This window comes from Bombyx mandarina, chromosome 04 (genome assembly GCF_030267445.1).
Source record: "Bombyx mandarina strain Sakado chromosome 04, ASM3026744v2".
Classification (NCBI taxonomy): Eukaryota; Metazoa; Arthropoda; class Insecta; order Lepidoptera; family Bombycidae; genus Bombyx; species Bombyx mandarina.
The window spans coordinates 5,553,651-5,575,729 of NC_143211.1; the positions used below are offsets into that span (position 1 = coordinate 5,553,651).

General features: G+C 36.9%; 1 protein-coding gene across 1 annotated transcript in view; it reads left to right on the forward strand.

The window, feature by feature from the left end:
* mtgo (miles to go) overlaps positions 1-22,079 on the forward strand; it is a 55,363-nt gene that overhangs the window by 17,326 nt on the left and 15,958 nt on the right. Inside the window, exon 2 of the mRNA XM_028178160.2 lies at positions 21,382-21,633. Within this exon, the coding sequence (XP_028033961.2) occupies positions 21,462-21,633 (172 nt within the window). The 5' untranslated portion in view covers positions 21,382-21,461. The remainder of the gene's footprint in view (positions 1-21,381; positions 21,634-22,079) is intronic.

Consider the following 22,079-nt stretch of genomic DNA (forward strand, 5'->3'; position numbering starts at 1 on the left):
AATACTAGTAAATAAGTTAAAAAATATTTTACTACTAATTTAGTTTGTTTCTGTTCTTCAACCCGACTGCCACGGAATCATTTATTTCACTAGAAGAACATAACTTTTAAATTATCATAAACAGGTACAAATATACAGATTTTTAATCTTAATTTAATTAAGAAAAAGAATTTCAATCATAATATGTGTTTATTTTAAAAGTTATGCGGTATCGTTTTGCGTCATTGGATAAATGTGATAAGTCTCAATTTCTCAGAATTTGTTTATGAGATAAATTGGAGTCATATTGTTTTGACGATACACAAAATTAAAACAACAAAAGAGATTCTTCCGAGATAGAGAATATTAATAAAACTAGAGGTCCCGCAGTAGTCGAAATTCGACTATAATTAATTGGAATTGTAAGTTTGTACACTATTATGATTGTATTTTATACTTCTATAATCACAAATTTCGCCAAGACTACACTATAAAAAATATCAACAACAATATTTAACTATTCTAAATTTGACAACAGACGTCAAGAACAAAAGTTTGACAATAAATAGTATGCAAGCGTGTGTGCGTCAAATACATGGTATGTAGTGTGTGTAATATTTTCTTTATTGATTTAATGCATCTTTTATGCATTATTTAAAAAAAAATTAGCATTGTGCACTTCTTCTCTATATTCTCTATGAATGTGGAAAATTTCATACTCCTCCGTCCGCGCAATTTTGGTAAAAAGGGATACAAAGTTTTTGCTTCACGTATTAATATATAGATAAAACTATTCAAGATAAAGCTGGATTCAGTTAATTGGCTTTGTCATTTTAAATGGAAATAACGTTGCGATCTTTTACAATTCGTTTATTGACATTCGGTTCGCAGACCGAAATGAATCTTAATTCTCCATTGTCGCCTCTTGATGAATTCCGACGTTTGAATATTCCATTTACGATTCAATACGTATCTGTTGATTTAAACAGTTTCAAAATAAAGTAGAGAATACACCGGTGATTCAAATTTTGCTATAAGCTTCGAAATCAAATTCGTAAATAAAATTTGTCCGTATTTATGTCTTTTATTTACGTTTTAATCTTCTCGTTTATTTACCACAGGTGCTCAGCCTATTTCCCCTTTTTACATATAAAATTTCTAGTCTTTTTTAACACGCGTTCGTTACCTGTATCTACCTATTGTAATCAAATGTAATCAATATATATATATATATATATATATATATATATATATATATATATATATATATATATATATATATATATATCCTGCAACACTTTTGGCATCCAATGAACACAAAAGTACATTTAAAATGGCGACCACCGACATTTGGCGACCAATATGCGGTCGCCACTTTGTTTCTCAATATTTTTTACACCAATCAACTGTAGATGGAGTTATGGTTACTATATCAATTTTTGAGATGGTCACCAAATTGCCTCAGAAACGTTTGGAAAAGCATATCGCAGTGTCGAGCGGTGCCGCCAGAGGGTGTGTATACGTAGCGCTGTATATTGGCTTTTACCATACCGATGATTTGGCGTCGCCAGCCAGCTCGAAATTTCGCTTGTGAACAACGTGACGTTGCCGACTATTCACTTCGGATTCAAATTATACAAAACTATGTACTTATTATAACGTGCGTGTCGTGGGTGTAACCCACTTATTAATAGTAGTACTAGTAATTATTTCGGTATTACGGTCGGTACATTGATATTGATATTTTTTTTACTAAAAAAGATTTTTTGGTGTCATATTTGCAATTATACCATATATGATCATTATAGACCTGATGAATGTGACTGTAATTATCAAGCTAGGTTCATCTAGGTTTACTTCTACAGATTGATTAGTGGTTAATTCTCTTTTGTTTATAATCAAAATGGATAAAAAGCAAACAAGAAACGGATAATATTATAACAGCCGGCATTATAATATTCTAGTCGCTGTTTATGCGCTAAGATTTCTTGTGTAGAAAAAATAAATCACCCTCAAATTCCTGTGACACTGAAACTTTGCAGATTACTAGGTGTCACCGGTGACACCTTATTTCGGATTTTGATTCTTAAGATAACAAAAATCATATTTAAATAACTATAGCGAAAATCAAGAATCGAATAGTCATAACAAGTCTCTTTCGTTTTCTCATTAATGTTCGAAACATTAATTTCAGATTTTTCAACACTTCTGAACCAAGACTTGATGATTATACTAAATTATAATAAATAATTAATATATTAATATAATATTAATAATAAATATTAATAAAATAGGTATTTGGATATGATTTTCTAATATGGCAGTGTAACAAATAAATTATTTAAACTCAAGGTCTTAAACATAACTAAATCTGCAGGTACAGGTGGCAACAGAAATTTGTGACGAAAATAATCTTGAAAAAAGAGCGAATTTCACATTGAATTCTAATTTTAATTCAAGTACATTCACAAATTAGTACATTGTGCACCGAGGGAGAAAAGTGGAACATTTCCTCCCGCATATGAAACACTGCACGCTTTTTTTTACAATAAAATCATTTTTTCTTACACTATTTTTCAAATTTATTAAAATTTATTTTCTATTTTTTAGTTGGATTTCTATAAAAGCGTATTTTGTTAGTTTTTTTAAACTATTATTTTTTAGTTGAATTTCAATGTTTTCAATTTTGTTTTAATATTGAATTGTCATCGGTCCTTAATAAGTATACCAAATTTTGAGTTAATCCGGCGTTTTGAAAATCATGTTCAAAGATTCCGTTCCAAACATACATACGTCTGAAGCTAATAAAAGCGTATTAAATACCACAAACACACAAAAATAAAATAAAAAAAGGTTACGTCTTGCTGCTTGAGCAGTGCCCATCTGCGGAGGTGGTGGTCCTTGGTGACTTTAACGCTCATCACCAAGAGTGGTTGGGGTCCAGAACCACTGACCTCCCGAGTCGGGCAGCCTACGATTTCGCTTTGTTCTACGGCCTCACTCAGCTGGTGACACAGCCCACCCGTGTCCCAGACGTTGAGAGGCACGAGCCTTCTTTGTTGGACCTTCTGCTGACATCTCACCCAGCTGGATACAGTGTGGTGGTCGACGCTCCACTTGGATCGTCTGATCACTGCCATATCCGTACTGCGATACCACTCTCTCGCCCTAGTCGTCGAATGATGACCGGGTTTCGAAGAGTTTGGCGGTACAGGTTAGCAGATTGGGACGGAATGCGTGAATTTTACGCATCCTACCCAGGGGGGCGCTTCTGCTTTTCCTCCGATGATCCTGACGTCTGTGCAGACCGGCTTGAAAACGTGGTGCTTCAGGGGATGGAATTATTCATTCCTTCTTCTGAGGTGCCTGTTGGGGGTCGCAGCAAACCCTGGTAAATAAACCTAGCAGGGATGCTGCACACCTCAAGCGGTCCGCATACGCGGCATGGAATGATGCTAGGAGATGCCAGGACCCCGACATTTCGGAGGAGAGGCGGAAATTTAACGCCACCTCTAGGTCCTATATGAGGACTATTGCCAAGGCGAATTCGGAGAACGTTGCCAGAATTGGTAAGCGACTGAAAGGCTATCCCTCTGGGAGTCGTGCTTTCTGATCGCTGGCTAAGGCTGCAGAAGGCGACTTCTGCAGGTCTTGTCTCCCACCACTACGTAAAGTCGATGACAGTCTGGCCCATAGTGCAAAAGAGAAGGCTGACGTTCTGGTCAAATTCTTCGCCTCGAATTTTTTTTATTTATTTATTTATTGCTTAGATGAGTGGACGAGCTCACAGCCCACCTGATGTTGTTACTGGAGCCCATAGACATCTACAACGTAAATGCGCCACCCACCTTGATATAAGTTGTAAGGTCTCAAGTATAGTTACAACGGCTGCCCCATCCTTCAAACCGAAACGCATTACTGCTTCACGGCAGAAATAGGCAGGGTGGTGGTACCTACCCGTGCGGACTCACGAGAGGTCCTACCACCAGTAATTACGCAAATTATAATTTTGCGGGTTTGATTTTTATTACACGATGTTATTCCTTCACCGTGGAAGTCAATCGTGAACAATTGTTGAGTACGTATTTCATTAGAGAAATTGGTACCCGCCTGAGATTCGAACATCGGTGCATCGCCTCAACACGTATGCACCAGACGTCTTATCCATTAGGCCACGACGACTACATTCGACGACGACGAACTCCACTATGGATGACCGGGGCGCCACACCACCCAACATCCCCTGGTGTGATAGCTCTCTACCTGAGATCTGCTTTAGACAGTGTGCAGTCAGGCGGGAGCTGCAGGCTCTGGACGTCCATAAGTCGAGAGGGCCAGATTGCATCCCTGCAATGGTTTTGAAAACCTACGCCCCTGAGTTGACACCTACGCTAACGCATTTGTATCGTCTCTCGTATAGTACTAACTAACAGGGTCCCGTCTTCATGGAAAACCACCCACGTCCATCCTATCCCCAAGAAGAGTGACCAGTCGGACCCATCGACAATACGGTTTCCGTCACGGTCGCTCAGCCGGCGACCTTCTTGTATACCTTACTTACAGGTGGGCTAAAGTCTTGGAGAGCAAGGGCGAAGCTCTTTCTGTGAGCTTCTTATCACGAAGGCCTTCGACAGGGTCTGGCATAGGGCACTTCTGTCGAAGCTACCATCTTACGGTATCCCCAAGGGACTCTAAAAGTGGATCGCTAGCTTTTTGGATGGGCGGAGCATCACGGTCGTTCTAGACGGTGGCTGCTCCGATACCATGACCATTAACGCTGGTGTTCCACAAGGTTCGGTGCCCTTCCCCACGCTTTTCATCCTGTATATCAATGACATCTATTGATGGCATGCATTGCTATGCAGATGACGGCACGGGGGATGCGCGATATATCGGCCATTAGTCTTTCACAGAGCGTTGTGCAAGAGAGACGATCTAAGCTTGTGTCTGAAGTGGAGAGCTCTCCGGGGCGAATCTCCGAGTGGAGTGAATCGAACTTAGTTCAATTCAACCCGTTAAAGACAAGTTTGCGCGTTCACTGCGAAGAAGGACCCCTTTGTCGTGGTGTCACAATTCCAAGAAGTATCCCTGAAACCTTTCACGAGTATCGGAATACTTGGAGTCGACATTTCGTGCGATGTCCAGCTTCGGAGTCATTTGGAGGGCAAAGCCAAGATGGCGTCCAAAATGCTGGGAGTCCTCAACAGAGCGAAGCGATACTTCACGCCTGGACAAATACTTTTGCTTTATAAAGCACAAGTCCGGCCTCGCGTGGAGTACTGTTCCCACCTCTGGGCTGGGGCTCCCAAATACCAGCTTCTTCCAATTGACTCCATACAGAAGAGGGCCGTTCGGATTGTCGATAATCCCGTTCTCACGGATCGTTTGGAACCTCCGGATCTGCGGAGGGGCTTCGCTTCTCTCAAAATTTTGTACCGTATGTTCCATGGGGAGTGCTCTGAGGAATTTTTTGAGATGATTCCGTCATCTCGTTTTTACTATCGCACCGCCTGCCACCGGAGTAGAGTACATCCATAACTACTTGGAGCCACTGCGTTTATCCACAGTGCGTTTTCAGAGATCTTTTTTTTGCCACGTACCATCCGGCTTTGGAATGTGCTCCCCTTCACGGTGTTTCCCGAGCGCTATGACATGTCCTTCTTCAAACGAGGCTTGTGGAGAGTACTCAACGGTAGCCAGCGGCCTGGCTCTGCCCCTGGCATTGCTGAAGTCCATGGGCGACGGTAACCACTCACCATCAGATGGGACGTATGCTCGTCTGCCTACAAAGGCAATAAAAAAAAAGGAACTTAATAGAACAAATTTAAGATGTCTGCAAAGTTACCACTTACAATATTTTAGGGTAAACCTTAATGTAGATTTTTTCAAAGTAGTTTATCTGTTTCTCCTACTGAACAATTATGGCCTTAAGTATATTATTTTCATAATTGACTGCACATGGGTTTCGACAATTATAAGATCTGTGAATGGTAGTATATTTTGTCAGTAAGTGAACATGTCAGAAGTACACGCTAATGGGAGGAAGTCCGACGTTTGTAGGAATGAATTAAGTATACGGAACAATATACAGAGTTCCAATTTATTTCCAAAAAAACGGTAGACTTATCTGTAGTGAATTGATTAGTAATATATTTAAATATACGCGGATGGAGTAAGTACACCAATGTAGTTTGGTGGTCAAAAGTACTGCGAAGAATATTGATATTAGTATATTACTATTTTCTAGGATATTGCAACAAGGTGAATTTCGAGTTGCACAGTCAGTTTCATATTCGTTAATACGTTAATATACATGATTCATTTTGCTCTAAGTCTATTAGAAGTGGTGGTTGTCAGAAGGTTGGAAAATGAAAGGTTGCCAAAAGAGTTACGGGATTTATATATATATATATATATATATATATATATATATATATTGATATTAAATATTTTGTTACTTAGTGACAAAGTATTATTCTGGATTTCATATTTCATAAAATTACTCAGTGTATTGTTACTTTTCTAATTTTAAGACGTTGTCGATGGACTGTCGATTGCACCTATGTATAATTAAGGTGACATCTGCCATGTACCTACTGTCAATTTGTCAATGTTTTGTATTGATGATCACTTTGTTGATGCAACTAAATAAATAAATAAACTCAAAAGTTAATTTGCAAATTAGCATATACATATATGCACCGATGAGAATACAATAGTTTTCTTTTTGGAATAATATCATGCCCGGCATCACTAAGAAGCAATAAAGTTTGTTTTATGGTTTTAATGCGGCTCGCGGCGGCTGGATTGTGTTTTTCATTGTTTGTAAACCAAAATTTTTAATTAACAAGGCAATCTTATTTCAACGGTACGATAAATAACGTGTATAAATCATTCCCGAAAACGAAAACTAGTCCGCCTTAAAAGGCAATAAGAAAATTAAACCAATTGAAAATTACAGAAAACTTATGCTTGCGTATACAGGCTACTTTCAGAAAATTTAAAAGATTTCAAACTATTATTAGACCAGAAGTATATAATAGAGATTATTTTATTGAATTATAAGCTGGCACACTGTCGAGACAGGGACGTGATTGGTCCACAATAGATTTCGCGTGGGAGCCGCACCCGTGCTCTGTTTAATCAAGATACCCGCAATTACGTTTAAATGAACATATCCACGTATTCATCGCATTTTCTCACCATTTTACGACCTAAACTCGTAAACATTATGAACAATGAGGAAAATGTTTTTTTTTAACATGTCACACTCTGAATAAAAGTTAGGGATTTCTTAATTAATATTGTGTACATAATGGCATCATAAATTTATCTATACAAATAAAAATGTATGTTTGTTTTTTATGCGTTGCTAAACTATTAATCCGATTGTTATGAAATTTAGTTTAAAAGTTTGTTATTTTTTACTGGTGGTAGGACCTTTTATGAGTCCGCGCGGGTAGGTACCACCACCTTGCCTATTTCTGCCGTGAAGCAGTAATGCGTTTCGGTTTGAAGGGTATGGCAGCCGTTGTAACTATACTTGAGACCTTAGAACTTATATCTCAAGGTGGGTGGCGCATTTACGTTGTAGATGTCTATGGGCTCCAGTAGACACTTAACACCAGGTGGTCGCTCGCTGTGAGCTTGTCCACCCATCTAAGCTATAAAAATAAAAAATAAAATTAATATAGTTGTTGTTGGCTCCAGTGAAAGTTTCTTTAATAGTGCCATCAACGTATAGTGATAGTCGCAGGCGAGCGTTTTCGGAAAGAATCGAGGTTTGTCATTGGATTAGCGATAGCCGTGACCGGGTTTCACAGTTTAGGATAGAATTTCATTGAAAATAAGGTTGTACGTATCCCTGACCGCACTTTATCTCTGCGGTCTGGGCTCCACTCTCGGGGAGTAACCGCAACGCGTGCGCTCTGCTGTGAGCTTTTGCACCCGCCCGGAAATAGAATCAAATTAAACTGCATATCGAGCGAATCGCTCGCAGAATAATGTGTACCTACTTGAGACAAAGTCAAACTTTACCACAATTGCTATTACTATGCTTTATGAATATAATTATGTCGTTATTTTGACAATCTAGCTAATTTAGAAATTTTCCACTCCACACCCTTTTTATAGAATCTAATATCTGATAATCTGTGAATTTCTAAAATATTCTGTGTTTTTATTATTGTTTAAGTGAGCGAGCAGACAAAAAATACATGTTTTATTAAATATTCGGTGGGATTTTTGAAGTTATCCAAAACTAATTTTTGAAAAAGAAAAAAAAATGTTATGTCAAAAAACTTTCATTTCCTTTTACTCTGTGTTCATATTTAAGTAATGTAGGTTTCATTCACTCGAGTCGCATGAATGAAGTCCATTAAGGGTTGCTAAGTTAATTAAAAGGCACCAGTGCGCATTGTGGTGGACATGCGAAGTACTTATTACTGAGAATCAAACGCAAAATTTATAACAACGTGATTTGTAACGCCCACTCGCTTTGTATTAAATCTGTTTCGGTCGTAAAGTTGCGAAATTGTAACAAACTACCTATATCGTAACTACGTCACGACTAAAAGTTATCTATTTAAAATACGACATTCATGAAACTTCTAGAACCTTAGTATTGCTTGTCGATAATTTTATATCTGTTAATCGATTGCTCTATTTGACGAGCAACCGAAATGAATCTGTATTGAACATGGCGACTCACTTCAATTCACCTAAGAGTGTTATTAAATATGCAATTTCGAAAAGGGCACATGTCGCATATTTTGTCAATTACGTTTTTTCATATACGTGTAGTTTTGAGGCTTACCTACACCCATTTTATAATAATTCCAGTAATTTTCAATTGCTAATTAACACTAAAATATATCTCAAAAGTTAATATTTAAAATTTTACAATGCTTTAGAAAATAATCAGTTTATTTTTTATTTCCTGAACATTTTACATTTTCAGAGATTTGTCCTTTTCGAAATTGCATATTTAATTGTAAAAATGGAATGTAATTGTAATGCGCGCTAATATTCAAAAACGCAAAAGATACCATGTACAGGTAAAATTAAGTACGAAACCATACCAGTATCTGATGCTTCACTACTTACTGTAATACCTACCTTATGATTTGTGAAACAACTTCACAAGAATAACCAGCTTTAATTTTATGTTCGATGTAAATGACATTTTCCACATTAGCTGTACATATGACTGTATGATTGCGTGTGCGCATACCGACCCGCGTTGTAAATAATGCATGCGGCATACTTCGTGCTCTATTTACGTTATCACGACTGTAAAATTATAGTTGCTATTTACAACATTTCGGAGATTGCCATTTGATATCGACAACCTTATTTAAAACATCCGAAGATGTAATAAAAAAAATGGTTATCGTAAAATGTAAAAACAATGCGTCATGAAAACAATGACGATCAATTAACAAAAAGGTACTTTTTTCTTGATTGATCACTGTGGTTTATTGACATAGGTAATAAAAAGGAGGATACATATTTTTTTATAACGTTTAAACTGTCAAAATATTTTAGACACTAAACATTTTTTTTTATATATAGGATTATATATTTGTATTTTGCCATCGAAGATCCACCTAGATCCTACGATTCACCTAATCGTAACGGGTTACAGTAGAACCCGAACTTCAGCAATTCGACGGGCACATCAAAGATGCTTTGCAGTGAAGACAATATTGTGTACTAATAAAAATAAATTACAATTTATTCAAAAAAATTAACTTATCAATCTAACGTCGAATTAATGCTTAATAGAACTTCTTATATCCGTAAAGTTAATACGATTAAATTTGTTATAAATTACGTGGCAAGAGGGGAGAGCGTTAGTAGCAATTTGTACAAACATTGACGCAGAATAATTCTGTGTAAACGAAGCGACCGTTACGTATACATATATAGACATAAGTGCATTTGTAGGCGTTGATAATGTTAGTGTGAACAGTATTCGCTTGATTGTTATTCAGTTCAACTACCGAGCGAGACATGATACCGGGCGACCGATCCAATCGTGCCTTGTGCTCCGCGACTCATTTGGAGGTCGATGCACGACACTCCTCGCCAGACGAGGCTCTTCGATTATCCATATCCATCCAACGAATCTATACAAATAAATAAAATTGAAGTGTCTGTTAGTAATATTAAAATAACCGCTTTTTTTTAAATTTTTATTACTTAGATGGGTGGACGAGCTCACAGCCCACCTGGTGTTAAGTGGTTACTGGAGCCCATAGACATCTACGACGTAAATGCGCCAACCACCTTGAGATATAAGTACTAAGGTCTCAGTATAGTTACAAAGACTATCCCGCCCTTCAAACCGAAACGCATTACTGCTTCACGGCAGAAATAGGCGGGGCGGTGGTACCTACCCGTGCGAACTCACAAGAGGTCCTGCCACCAGTAAAAGTAAAGTGTCTGTTAGTAATATTAAAATAACCGCTTTTTACTACATGCATATGAATTTATATACGTCACATATACCAAAATAACATTTTTTATAATTTTTCCTGTCTGTCTGTCTGTTTGTTCCGGCTAATCTCTGGAATGACTGGAGCGATTTTGACGGGACTTTCACTGGCAGATAGCTTATGTAATAAGGAGTAATTTAAGCTACTTATATCTTAGAAAAAAATCTGAAATTATTTTCAAATAAAATAATGTTTTGTTAAATCCCACGCGAGTGAAGTGGCGGGCACAGCTAGTATAACAATAAAACACATTCAGAACGTTTTCGTTTCGACAAAAGTTTCGAAATGTAATTTTGACAAGAAATACTAGAGACAATATTTCTTTATCAGAATCCCTCAGAAAACGTTTTTCGCTGAATACAATAAAAGCAAAAATCTGTTTACGAATTACACTCCGTAACAAATTATTTTGAACTGACTTGAAAACGAATAAAGTACATATTTTCAAGAAAACATGACCGTATTTAATATTCACCACAAATATCAATCCTCTTTCCGTTGAACGCTCATTGAACAAATAATCAATATTATGACATCAAAATGCTCTGTGCAAATTAATACATGCGTACTGATTTGTTTACTGTTTCGTATAAACAGAAAAAATATTTTTTGCATATGAGCAATCGAGCTCACTGACCTCTTGGTGTGTGGTTACTGGAGACAAAAAAAAACGCGACATAAATGCTAACACGTCGTTGAGACATGAGGTCGAAGTCTCAGTTATTCTATAAAAATGGCTATTTTATATTTTAAATCGGAACGCATAATTATTTACATCACCTCAAATATAGGCAGAATTATGGTCAGTATTCGTTCAGGGTAACAATACTTAAGCTTAGATCCAATACTAGAATTAAGTTACGAATAAATACACTTGTCGTATTAGTTCAATTTCATATTACGTGTGGCCACAGTACAGTGAAGGTAGCTGGCGAATACCCGCACCCTCCGTGTTGCGCACGGTCGTTGATCCCGTTCGTCATCTGATGAATTTGGGTTCTCAAATTGGTATCAGCATTGATTTATACGAAAAGAATTTCTTGATGAAACGCGAAGATATCAATTAAAAATGATTTCTGATCAATTATAAAGATACAATATTGCTTTGCTATTTACATCTATCTGCTTTTTGCGACTTTAAAATCAAAATGTAATTATTATGCTCTATGATTATCCGATGATGCAATTTTTAATACCTCATACGATATTATCGCCGGCTCGTAGCTGAGTAACGCTACGTGTTTAAAGAATTATTCTTTATTTAGATGTTTATTTAGTCATTTTTCTGGAATAATGAAAATTATGCGAATGACGAGGAAAGAAGCCGTTTGTCATATTATTCAAACTGCGTTGACAGTACACAAGGCGACTAATACAGAAATGTTACAGTAATAAAAACCGTTGTGTTCATTCATTCCACCCACTACACCCGTAATCGTTCGTCCGTGTGAATACGATAATAATACATAATGCTATCTATATGCGCAGATTAAACGTTTTATTCTTAGTTTTACGTCATTGGTTTAATTAATGTACCTACGTGATTTGGTCCTAGACGGGTTTAATTCGAGTCTAGTGATTTTTCATTAATCATTTTGACGTTATCTGCTAAAAATAATAATAATCTTCATAAGACAGTTTCATTTTAAACAGCAGAAGAAACAATTCTGCTTAATGCGATGAAAACAGCGTTTTTATATTATGTTGACACGGGCTGTGTTATGTTGTTGTTTTTAATTTTTATCATGAACATAATATAGCGGTTATCGGTGTTGTAATGGATAGATCCCCAGGGGCTCGTTGGCCGTAATCCAGGAATAGCGTCCACGTTCAAGTGCACAGCGTTTCCGTTTCATGATTTTCGTCTGACTGTTCAACTAGCATCGGCGCCATATTATTAATTAATCGATTTGTAGCACTATTTTATTTTATTACCTTTATGTAATTTTTAAATCAATAATTGCAGTTATTTTTGTTCACTACGTGTGTTTTCACTCGTGTGTTGTGTTAGCGGTGGAAACTTGTTTGATTTTGGTTTATCTATCTTTAATATAGCATATGGATGTGTTATGTTGATGGCTTCCCAATCGCAGTTGGGCTTAAATAAAAATATATAACAAAATAAAAGGATTGAATTTATTCCGATTTAATCCGATTTTTTCCCTACCGAATGAATCGCCGGAATGGCCTCTAGAGGCCATTCCGGCTTCATCCTAACTGGATTTTGGGCCTGGATCCCTAACATGTGCCCTAGCAAGACAGTGTTTCGTTAAATCTTTATTTTCGGAAATAAGCAAAGCATTTTAAGTCAGGAGATTTTTTGCAATATCAGATTGTCAAAGCTTCTTACTTGTTTTAACGTCATTTATTAGTAGAATATCATTGTTTTAAATAATTGCTCTATTCTTATCAATGTATTGTAAACATCACAACTGTTAGTCCACTGAATACCGGCTGCATCATTTCATAATTCTTTCATGCGCTCAATTGTTGCATCGGAGAGATCACATTTAGCGATAAGACCGTCCATTGTATATATCCTATATTTATGTTTTACCGTGCAATAAAATACACTTATGCACGCTCGCTACGTATACATAATATTACTATACTATATTATCTACTATGCTCTTTATCAAATTACTTTTCAGTTAAATTAATTGAAGTCGTGGCCTAAAGGATAAGACGTCCGGTGCATTCGTATATAGCATTGCACCGGTGTTCGAAACCCACAGGCGGGTACCAATTTTTCTAATGAAATATGTACTTAACTAATGTTCACGATCGGCTTCCACGGTGAAGGAATAACATAGTGTAATAAAAATCAGACACGCAAAATTATAATCTGCGTAATTACTGGTGGTAGGACCTCTTGTGAGTCCGCACGGGTAGGTACCACTACCCCGTCTATTTCTGCCGTGAAGCAATAATGCGTTTCGGCTTGAAGAGCGGAGCAGCCGTTATAACTATACTGAGATCTTAGAACTTATATCTCAAGGTGCATGACGCATTTGCGTTGTAAATGTCTATGGGCTCCAGTAACCACTTAACACCAGGTGGGCTGTGAGCTCGTGAGGCCGATGGATTTTAATATAACAGAGATATTCTCGTTGGTGTAAAGGTTAAAGGTCATTTGCTTTCTCTGAAACATGCTCCTCGAAGACATGTACTTACTATAAAAGAAAAATCGTTTTTCGGTAAGGGAAAAAATATGGTAATGTTACACGAAAAACAACCGTGGGTGTTCGTGTGGTATTAAGAGGATTAAATCTCTCTTGATAAGGTTGAAGGTGTCAGATGTGGGCGATTTTTGCGGCCGCCCTGCTTGGTGGCTGTGGGCGGGTGTACGCGCCCGCCGAGTCTGCTTCATGTCTCATGTCAGATGTGGTATTATTAACATGGAACATGTGTCACATTCCTCTTGACTTAGAGAATATGTTTATAAAATAATTCCTATTTTACTTTACTAATAAGTAATTACTATTCTATTCTATCAGGCCACAGACGTCCACTGTTGGACATAGGCCTCCTCCAACCCTCGGCACAGAGATCAGTCCTGCGCTGCCTGAATCCAGCGAATCCCCTCTACTATAAACTATTAATTATACAGGGTGTTACAAAACTACCGGTAAAGCTTAAAGGAGGTTAAATGAAGCCTTATAACGAGTCCATTCACAATATTTAAGAACCGTAGTAACGCTGTATAAAATACCCCAAAAAAAAAAAATTTTTTTTACTGATGTGCAATCCCTACTTCAGTAAAATTAAAGAGTAAACTACGCAGAATGTACCTACATTTTTGCCTAATTCGCGGAAAGATAAAAATATTAAAAGATTTGAAATTGATAACTTTTTTTTTTCAACTTGACAATTCTTGAAGCCATTACTCAATCCTTGTATTGAGTACTGACATGACAGCTTACTAGGGTTGCCAAATTATTGACTTTGATAATTAATTATATTTTTTACGGGGTATTTTGTAACACGTTATATATAACGCGAAAAGTGAATGCATAATCTTCTAGCAAAAACTAGTTTTTTACTCGAGGTATTATAATCAATTGAAGGACGCATAATGTTAGACGTAAGTCATCTTATGTCCGCTACAAGGACCAGTTATGCAATGCCAAAATCCGGAAAAATCTGCTCAATTCAAATAGTTAATTTACCGATTAGTGCTATGCGTTGTTCGTCAGTAATACTGTAGTTATAAGCGTCGATGATTTCAATGGATGAAGATTAAAAGAAACTTCATTAAAACACAATCAAATCTACCGTTGTAAAAAAGCAAATAGAACTATATAAACATATCAAAAATATATTCATTGAAATCTTTTTAAATAATTGCAAAGGTTGTAAATTTTGTAATGGCACACTCAGGTCACCGACATAAAATAGAGTTTAGTTGTGATAAAACTCGCAACAATGTAGGTACATGTACTGTTATCAGTCTACGTGCATCCGCCATCTTCATGCGCCTCAAAGCAAATAAGAATTCTCAGTAATCGCAGAGTGCCACGAGAAAACCAATTATTATAATGTTTTCAAAGGAACTATTCAATATTCTGTCTTCAAGGAATATTATATTCTACTAGATGTTTTGTCTTTAAGTACTTCGACGCTAGAATATTTACTACCTATGTTCACTATTCGTTAAGTTTTTTATAGAATAATTTAATCACGGTAATTTGTTCACATCCTTAATTACCCAGCGAACATAAATTTCCACTTTAGAACACAATTATGAGTCATTTTTATTTGGGTTTGCAACATGGCGTCCTACCGCCGACGCGACGTACAGATAACAGGTTGGACAAAGCATCGCGGGTGTCAGCTGCGATCTCTGCGACCAAAAATTATACCCTACTCCGTTGATGTATTAAAAGGATTATATATATCGATGCCATACTCCTATGGATGCGACACGTTCAGAATTAAAAATAACTTATTGAATCCCTAGCTTGTTCAGTTTCTCAACAACTGGAAAACACCAAATTGTTGTTATTTAGGCTAAATAATATCGATAAAGTCACGGCAGTTTAATGTGTAACACGTTTTCAAAACAGTTTCTAAATGTATATCGTATCTATCTTGTTAATAAAAATAATAAAATGACATCACTAGACTGACACGTTTCGGATGTCACTTGGAAACAAGACACCGACGCCTAAGAATAGATAAATAACTTAATCAAATCCAAATATGTACGTGTTATCATAAATATGCATCTATAATACCGTATATGACTCCGTATCCGTATATGACCGTATAAATGTATTATGTACTATAGGTAGGTTATATTGTTCATAGGATTACCGCACAAAATCATGAAACAAAATTAATAGAAACGGTGAGAGCCGCGACCGAAAATTGTTCAGTTTACAACAAGCAGGAAGGCCAGTGTAATCTGAAAAGGTTCGCTTGCTAACGCAGATTCTCATATGTGTCCCCGAACCATATTTGCTATGTAAATGAATTCTGAGAACGTCTCGCCGCGATGTTATACAGATGATTCTTCCTTTTGTACAATTCGTCTTTTGGAAATTCCGACGATCAGCCACAAGTAATCGAGATGACGTCCCGCGCGGTCGTTTATTATTCTTATAATGTAGGTAATAAAACCTTAAATTATTACAATGTATTTATTTATTTATTTTTTATTGCCCTTGTAGGCAGACGAGAATACAGCTCACCTGATGGTGAGTGGTTACCGTCGCCCATGGACTTCAGCAATGCCAGGAGCAGAGCCAAGCCGCTGCCTGCTATGTAGTTTTAACATTATTAAAGGGCAAACATTATTTAATCATAAAGTATACTAAAGTATTGTTTTAGTACAGAATACGCGGAAATTAAAAGCAGACATTATATCTCTCATGCCTGGAAATCACTGACAACCAAAACAGTGAATCGATCGATATTCGACAAGTGCACGTGCGTCAGAGGTTCGCTTGATTACGTTATATTTTCCATACCGACACGTCGAAAGGAAACAATATTGTAAACGTGCTAAAATAAATTTGTTATGTTCGTCTACTGACTATCGTATTACGCGAAATCAATAATCATATACAAGGCCATGTTTGTAGCAATTTCATCATGCATTTTGGTGATACATAGATGGTAGACTAGAATTAGCATAGATTATAAATAACAAGCAGCCCCTTGGCATTAATCGATACTTCCGGCTTAATGCATCGTGGATTGAAATAAAAAAAAAAAAGTAGTCACACAGTGACCGCCGTCGCGTCACGTTGACCCAGTCACATCTACTATGGCTAACTGATTTCAATATTTAGCATACATTTCTAGATATTATAATATATAGTGTGCAACAGATCGTGACCTGAATAAAGGTCAATTACCGACGTAACCTAATGCACCTATTGACAAGTTAATTAGGAACCTATGATGTTGTGCTGAGGTGTAAGATCGCACGTACGGTTGTCCGTGACCCGACGGTGCCTCGCATACTCGACGATCGCGCCCGAAGTTCAGTATTGCCTGATTCTATAACAACACGTAGGAACCGGCTAATAGTGAATGATGCGCCATCACCTCTGATACGTATTATTCAATTGAACATGAACTAGAGTTATGGACAATAGCCACGGGGCAATTTGCATTCTCCGCGGTAAAATGTATTGTAGCAGTTTAGTGTATCACTTGATTACGTAATCGTGTATTGATTTCGTAATTCAATTTCCCTATGTACCATCAGCAGTAATTTTTGAATAATAATTTTGAATGTCGTCGATGTGCAAACAGGTTTACCGTCCAGCTGATGCTTAGTGTTTATCGAGGTCCGTAGTAAAAATTGATAAGAACTACACCAGGACCGAACCAAGTCATAATCGTATGATACATTTTATATCATGTGTCTTCGTATCAGGCCACGGACGCTTCATATCCACGACGTAAATATATTTTTTAACGAAAGTAATCATGTCAATCAAAAACTGACGGCTTAACATAAATTTAATTCAATGATTTTATAACAAGTGTTTCGCGGTCACGCAACACTGAAAGTCAAAAATTCACGTCTAATAATGTCTAAAATACCATGATCATATTTCGAAGAAATCCCAGATAGAACTACAAAACAATAAATTCGTGCCTGTTTTCAATCATTGATATATTCGTATGTATATATAATATATATGTTCTTATGATATGATTTGTATACGATACACGCATACATGTGATGATAATATGATAAATGTCAAGATTTGTATAATGCAGCTTAGTTCTCAAAAACACCAGAATGTTGCGTTATCATGTTTTTATGTAAGATGACGAGATATAACGGCCGCGGTAAAACGCGGTAAGAGTGATCTGGTAACATTGAGGCAGCGAGAGGAAGTCAAGTGATTCCAAGAATACCTTTGGCATAAATAGAAACGTACGCAAGGTTATCGAATTTATAAAATTAAAATTGTATTGTAATGATATCAAAATTAACACTGCATACAATTAATTAATTAATTCGAGACCGCAATTCAAGGTCGATTCCTTTTGAAATTAAGGCGCTCTTCCAAATATTTAATTTTAATATTCATTCGAATTTAGTACATATTTACATCTAATATTGAATCGTATCAAACAATTTTCGGTTGTTGAATTTCTTAGAAGCGCTCTTGACATTTGACCACGTGTTGTTTTTATGACCAGGTCTTATAATTATATTATACTAGCTTTTGCCCGTTACTTGGTCCGCGTGGAATAGTTACTTTGGCATAACCTTAAATTTTACCCACCACTTCATTTACGTAGAAAGTGAAAATTTTGTGAATAATAGAATGTTAACGAGCTATATAAGGTACCAAAATCACGCTTTTTAACCAATTTCAAAAGAGAAAGAGAAGAGAAAAATATAGATGATTTAAAAATTTGTGAGGTCTTAAATTCTTCTCATAATCAACTTTTAATCTAGTATTCTTCTTAAACAGTAATCGATTTTAGTATTTGCGCACACAATGCGCAAAATATATATTTGATGTCTTTTGGTTTATATCATGATAGAAAAAAAAAACGTATAACTAACTCGTATTTCGTAGATATGAATGAAACTAACCAATAACGAAGGTCTTATTCTTTGAAAAATAAACCACTTTCCGGTTGATAGTTGCAATACCATTGTTATTTTATTCAAACGGGGAAACCCAAGATAATTTCAAGTGAATTTGTCAGCAAAATAACATTTAATAGTGTACAGTGTACACGACGAAAAAAAAGTATCTATAAATAGCAATACGCGTTAATAACCACTATTTAATCACGCATATATTGTATATATTTGTCTGGTTGCAATGACTCATGAGGACATACATACATTGTTCATTGATTGATGAATCAACCTTCGTTCATAGGACACTATTGTGACACTATCGTCTGACTTGCTACAAAAATATTACGAACAAATAAATTTCTTTATTAGGTCAATTTGGTATTGGCCATATTGAGACGTAATATAATTAAAGGCTGTAAATTATATAAATCGAGGGTAGATCCAGTGTCAGTAATGACACATAATGCCCGTTTAAATCCTGTGGCGATGCTAAAATTCAATATAAATTACACCCAATATGTGGTCACGAAGACTACACGATAACATTGTATAATAAAAATAAAACTTGTAAATTTATGAATTTGCCTTTCTTGACCTTCTCATTTATTTATTTTTTGACCTTTTTTGGGCAGAGAATATCTGGGCTCTCTGTCCGTTCCTTTGCTGAGTAAGCCAAGAGGTTTCTTCCTCCTCACAGTACCTACAGCTTAGATTAGTTGTGCGGCCTAGCTCGTGTATAGCCCCGATATTTTAGCCAAAATTACAGTTCATTTTGTGCGAAAGAGCTTGTGTATTTTTAGTTAAAACTAAAGAATAATAAGCAGCTGTCGATTTGTCAAACACATCGAATGCATCTAGTACAATTGTTATAAAACATATAATAGATTTTTAATGTTCATTATTAGTTTGACCAAAGCTGAAAACGTTATCGAATATAATAAATAATATACTAATAATACGGTTAAAGTGATTATTCACTCCGTATCTATAACATTGACTAATTGTTGCGGTTATTATAAATATGCGGTTATAATTGTTATTACTAGTGTAATTATGAATAACCGCATGCGACTTTATATTTTAATTATATTAGGTATGACGAAGAGGCTGGCACAATCAGAGAGGTCCGCTTCGTTCGACTGCTCAAGTCGGAACGTGTTGTATTTTTTATTATGGATCAGGGATTACTGGTGGCCTGGAGGCTTTTCCAGTTTCACCAGGACAGTTGGGCGAGTAAAGGCTCAGACTCTCAGACAGGAGGGATGGGATTTGCTAACAGCTGCCCGAGCGCCTCTAAGAGAAGCCTAATAACTCAAGAGCAGCTGCTTCGCGAATGATAATACTACCGGATCGGAATCGCGACCCGCTGAGAAGATCCAACGAGAAACTCAGCGGACTGATTCATGGGTTAAGTTTAGGTTGCACGTCGAACTCTTTGCCGAGTTCGACGAGTAGGGTCAAAGGGTCCCTTTTTTCCTACCTACTCTAGTAACCTCGAGGGGTTATTCTAGATTCGCCTAGCTTGTAGGTGAGTTCACGGGGCTCAAACCTGACGATGTCGCTAACACGAACCTTAGCAAGAGCCGTACTTCACAGAATCTACCACCGGATCGGAAACGCGACCCACTGAGAAGATCCGGCGAGAAACTCAGTGGGCTGTGTCTGTGGGTTAATTTACTTGTCGAGCCCTTCGAACGACGATCAGCACGACGACCGGTGCTCGAGGTTCCTAAAAGCACCGTTAGTGGATCGGGAGGATCCGAAATGACGTGTTTTGGGGGACGTTGACTGCTTGCGTTAGAGCTGAAGGCGTCTAGTACAAGAATTGGAATGTGTTGTAGAGAATAGCAACTAGTTTATAGTTACTACTGTGCTCAACGGGGGGTAGTTTGTTAAAAAAATAATCTGAATACCGTCTTAAACAATTGCTTACAAGCGTGGATTTATAACATTAACCTTTAACTAATCTTACTTAAGTAAATACAAGTGCTGCGCCGACAGGTATGATGTCTTTGAGTAAAAGTAAAGGTAACTTTGTCAAGACAAATTCAGCGGATGATAATAATTTTAGATGAATCGTATAGACCAACGCAGAACTTCGGATTGCATCATTCTTTGTAGACTGTATTGTCTAACCTTGTTCTAAAGTATCGTTTATCCGCGGCTTTTAATATTGCATAAAAATAAGCACGTAGATGCTTTCGCAATTTAAACCCGAACCGTCGATACAGACTCTCAAGGAATTCCACTCCGGTGTGAGTAACAATCACTGACATAGATTGCGGGCTCATCCACGCAGAACTCGTGAGGCGCCGTGACAGCACCCCATTTAAAAAGCAAATACGGTCACGAAGCATTCACGCTGATATACCGTATCGTTTTCAGAAAATCACTAACAGCTAACGTTTCATTCATGTTGCATCCGTTAAATTTACCTCAAATATGTACCTAAAACAATTGAAAATTTGTTTCTCAATGTTGAACAAAAAATGCTCTGTGACGATCTGTAATTAATTAGGCCTTGATAAATTTATATTGCATTTTTTTAAATCGTAGTGTTGTTTTTTTAATCTGTACTAATAAATGTGAAAGGTTGTATGCAGATATGGTTTGTTAATCGTTCACACAAAAAGTGTCTCGTGACTCGTGAAATCGCCATGAAATTTCCAAAAATCATAGACGCTTAGTATCTACCATAATGAATAGTGACTTAAGCAACTCTTTATACCGGGAAAAAAGCAACATGTTTCATTTTCTCCGAATTATATATACTCGTATGTATATGCGAGTGCGTGTTATAAATTGGAGATAATTTATAGTGTTTTAACTTTGTTTCAGGCGAAGTCGTGCGTGGTGGGTGGGTTTGTTCGACGGGTGCGGCGCGGGCGCTTGCATACCATGTACTGTTAGACGCCAACATGGTTGGCGTGGGCGTCGCGGAGGCAGGGGGTGGGGGAGGCGGCGTCCCCGGCGATGGCTACTATGGGGAGTACTACCCTCCGGAGCAATACTTCGTACCCCCGGACATGTGTCCTCATCCACAGCAACATCCACAACATGCACACATGTGCACTGTGTTACCTGAATACGGTGAGTTTTTGCATATTTTTTTTCATAAAATAATCATACATTATAATACTGGTGAGATGGCATATTTTGAGCCCCAATCGCCCTGTGCATTTCTGCAACGAAGCAGTTGCACTCCGATATGAAGGATAAAAAAGACACAATATAATATTATACAAAAACACCAGTCTCATTTATCAAGGTGTGTTATTCACGTTGTGTCCCCATGGGTATACGGTATCGCCTAACGCCAGATTGACTGAACCCGTCTATCGAAATCCAAGTTAAAATATCTAAATATGTGTCCTCGAAAGGACCGCTTCGACGAACTTCTACTATTTCAATTTCTGAAAAATTAATTAAATCCAAATCCAAAATCGTAAGTGCAATCCCAAAAATAATGAATAAAATAAATAAAAATCGTGTCATCAATAGTAATTTTAAAATTGAAGTTGCAACGAATTCGACTT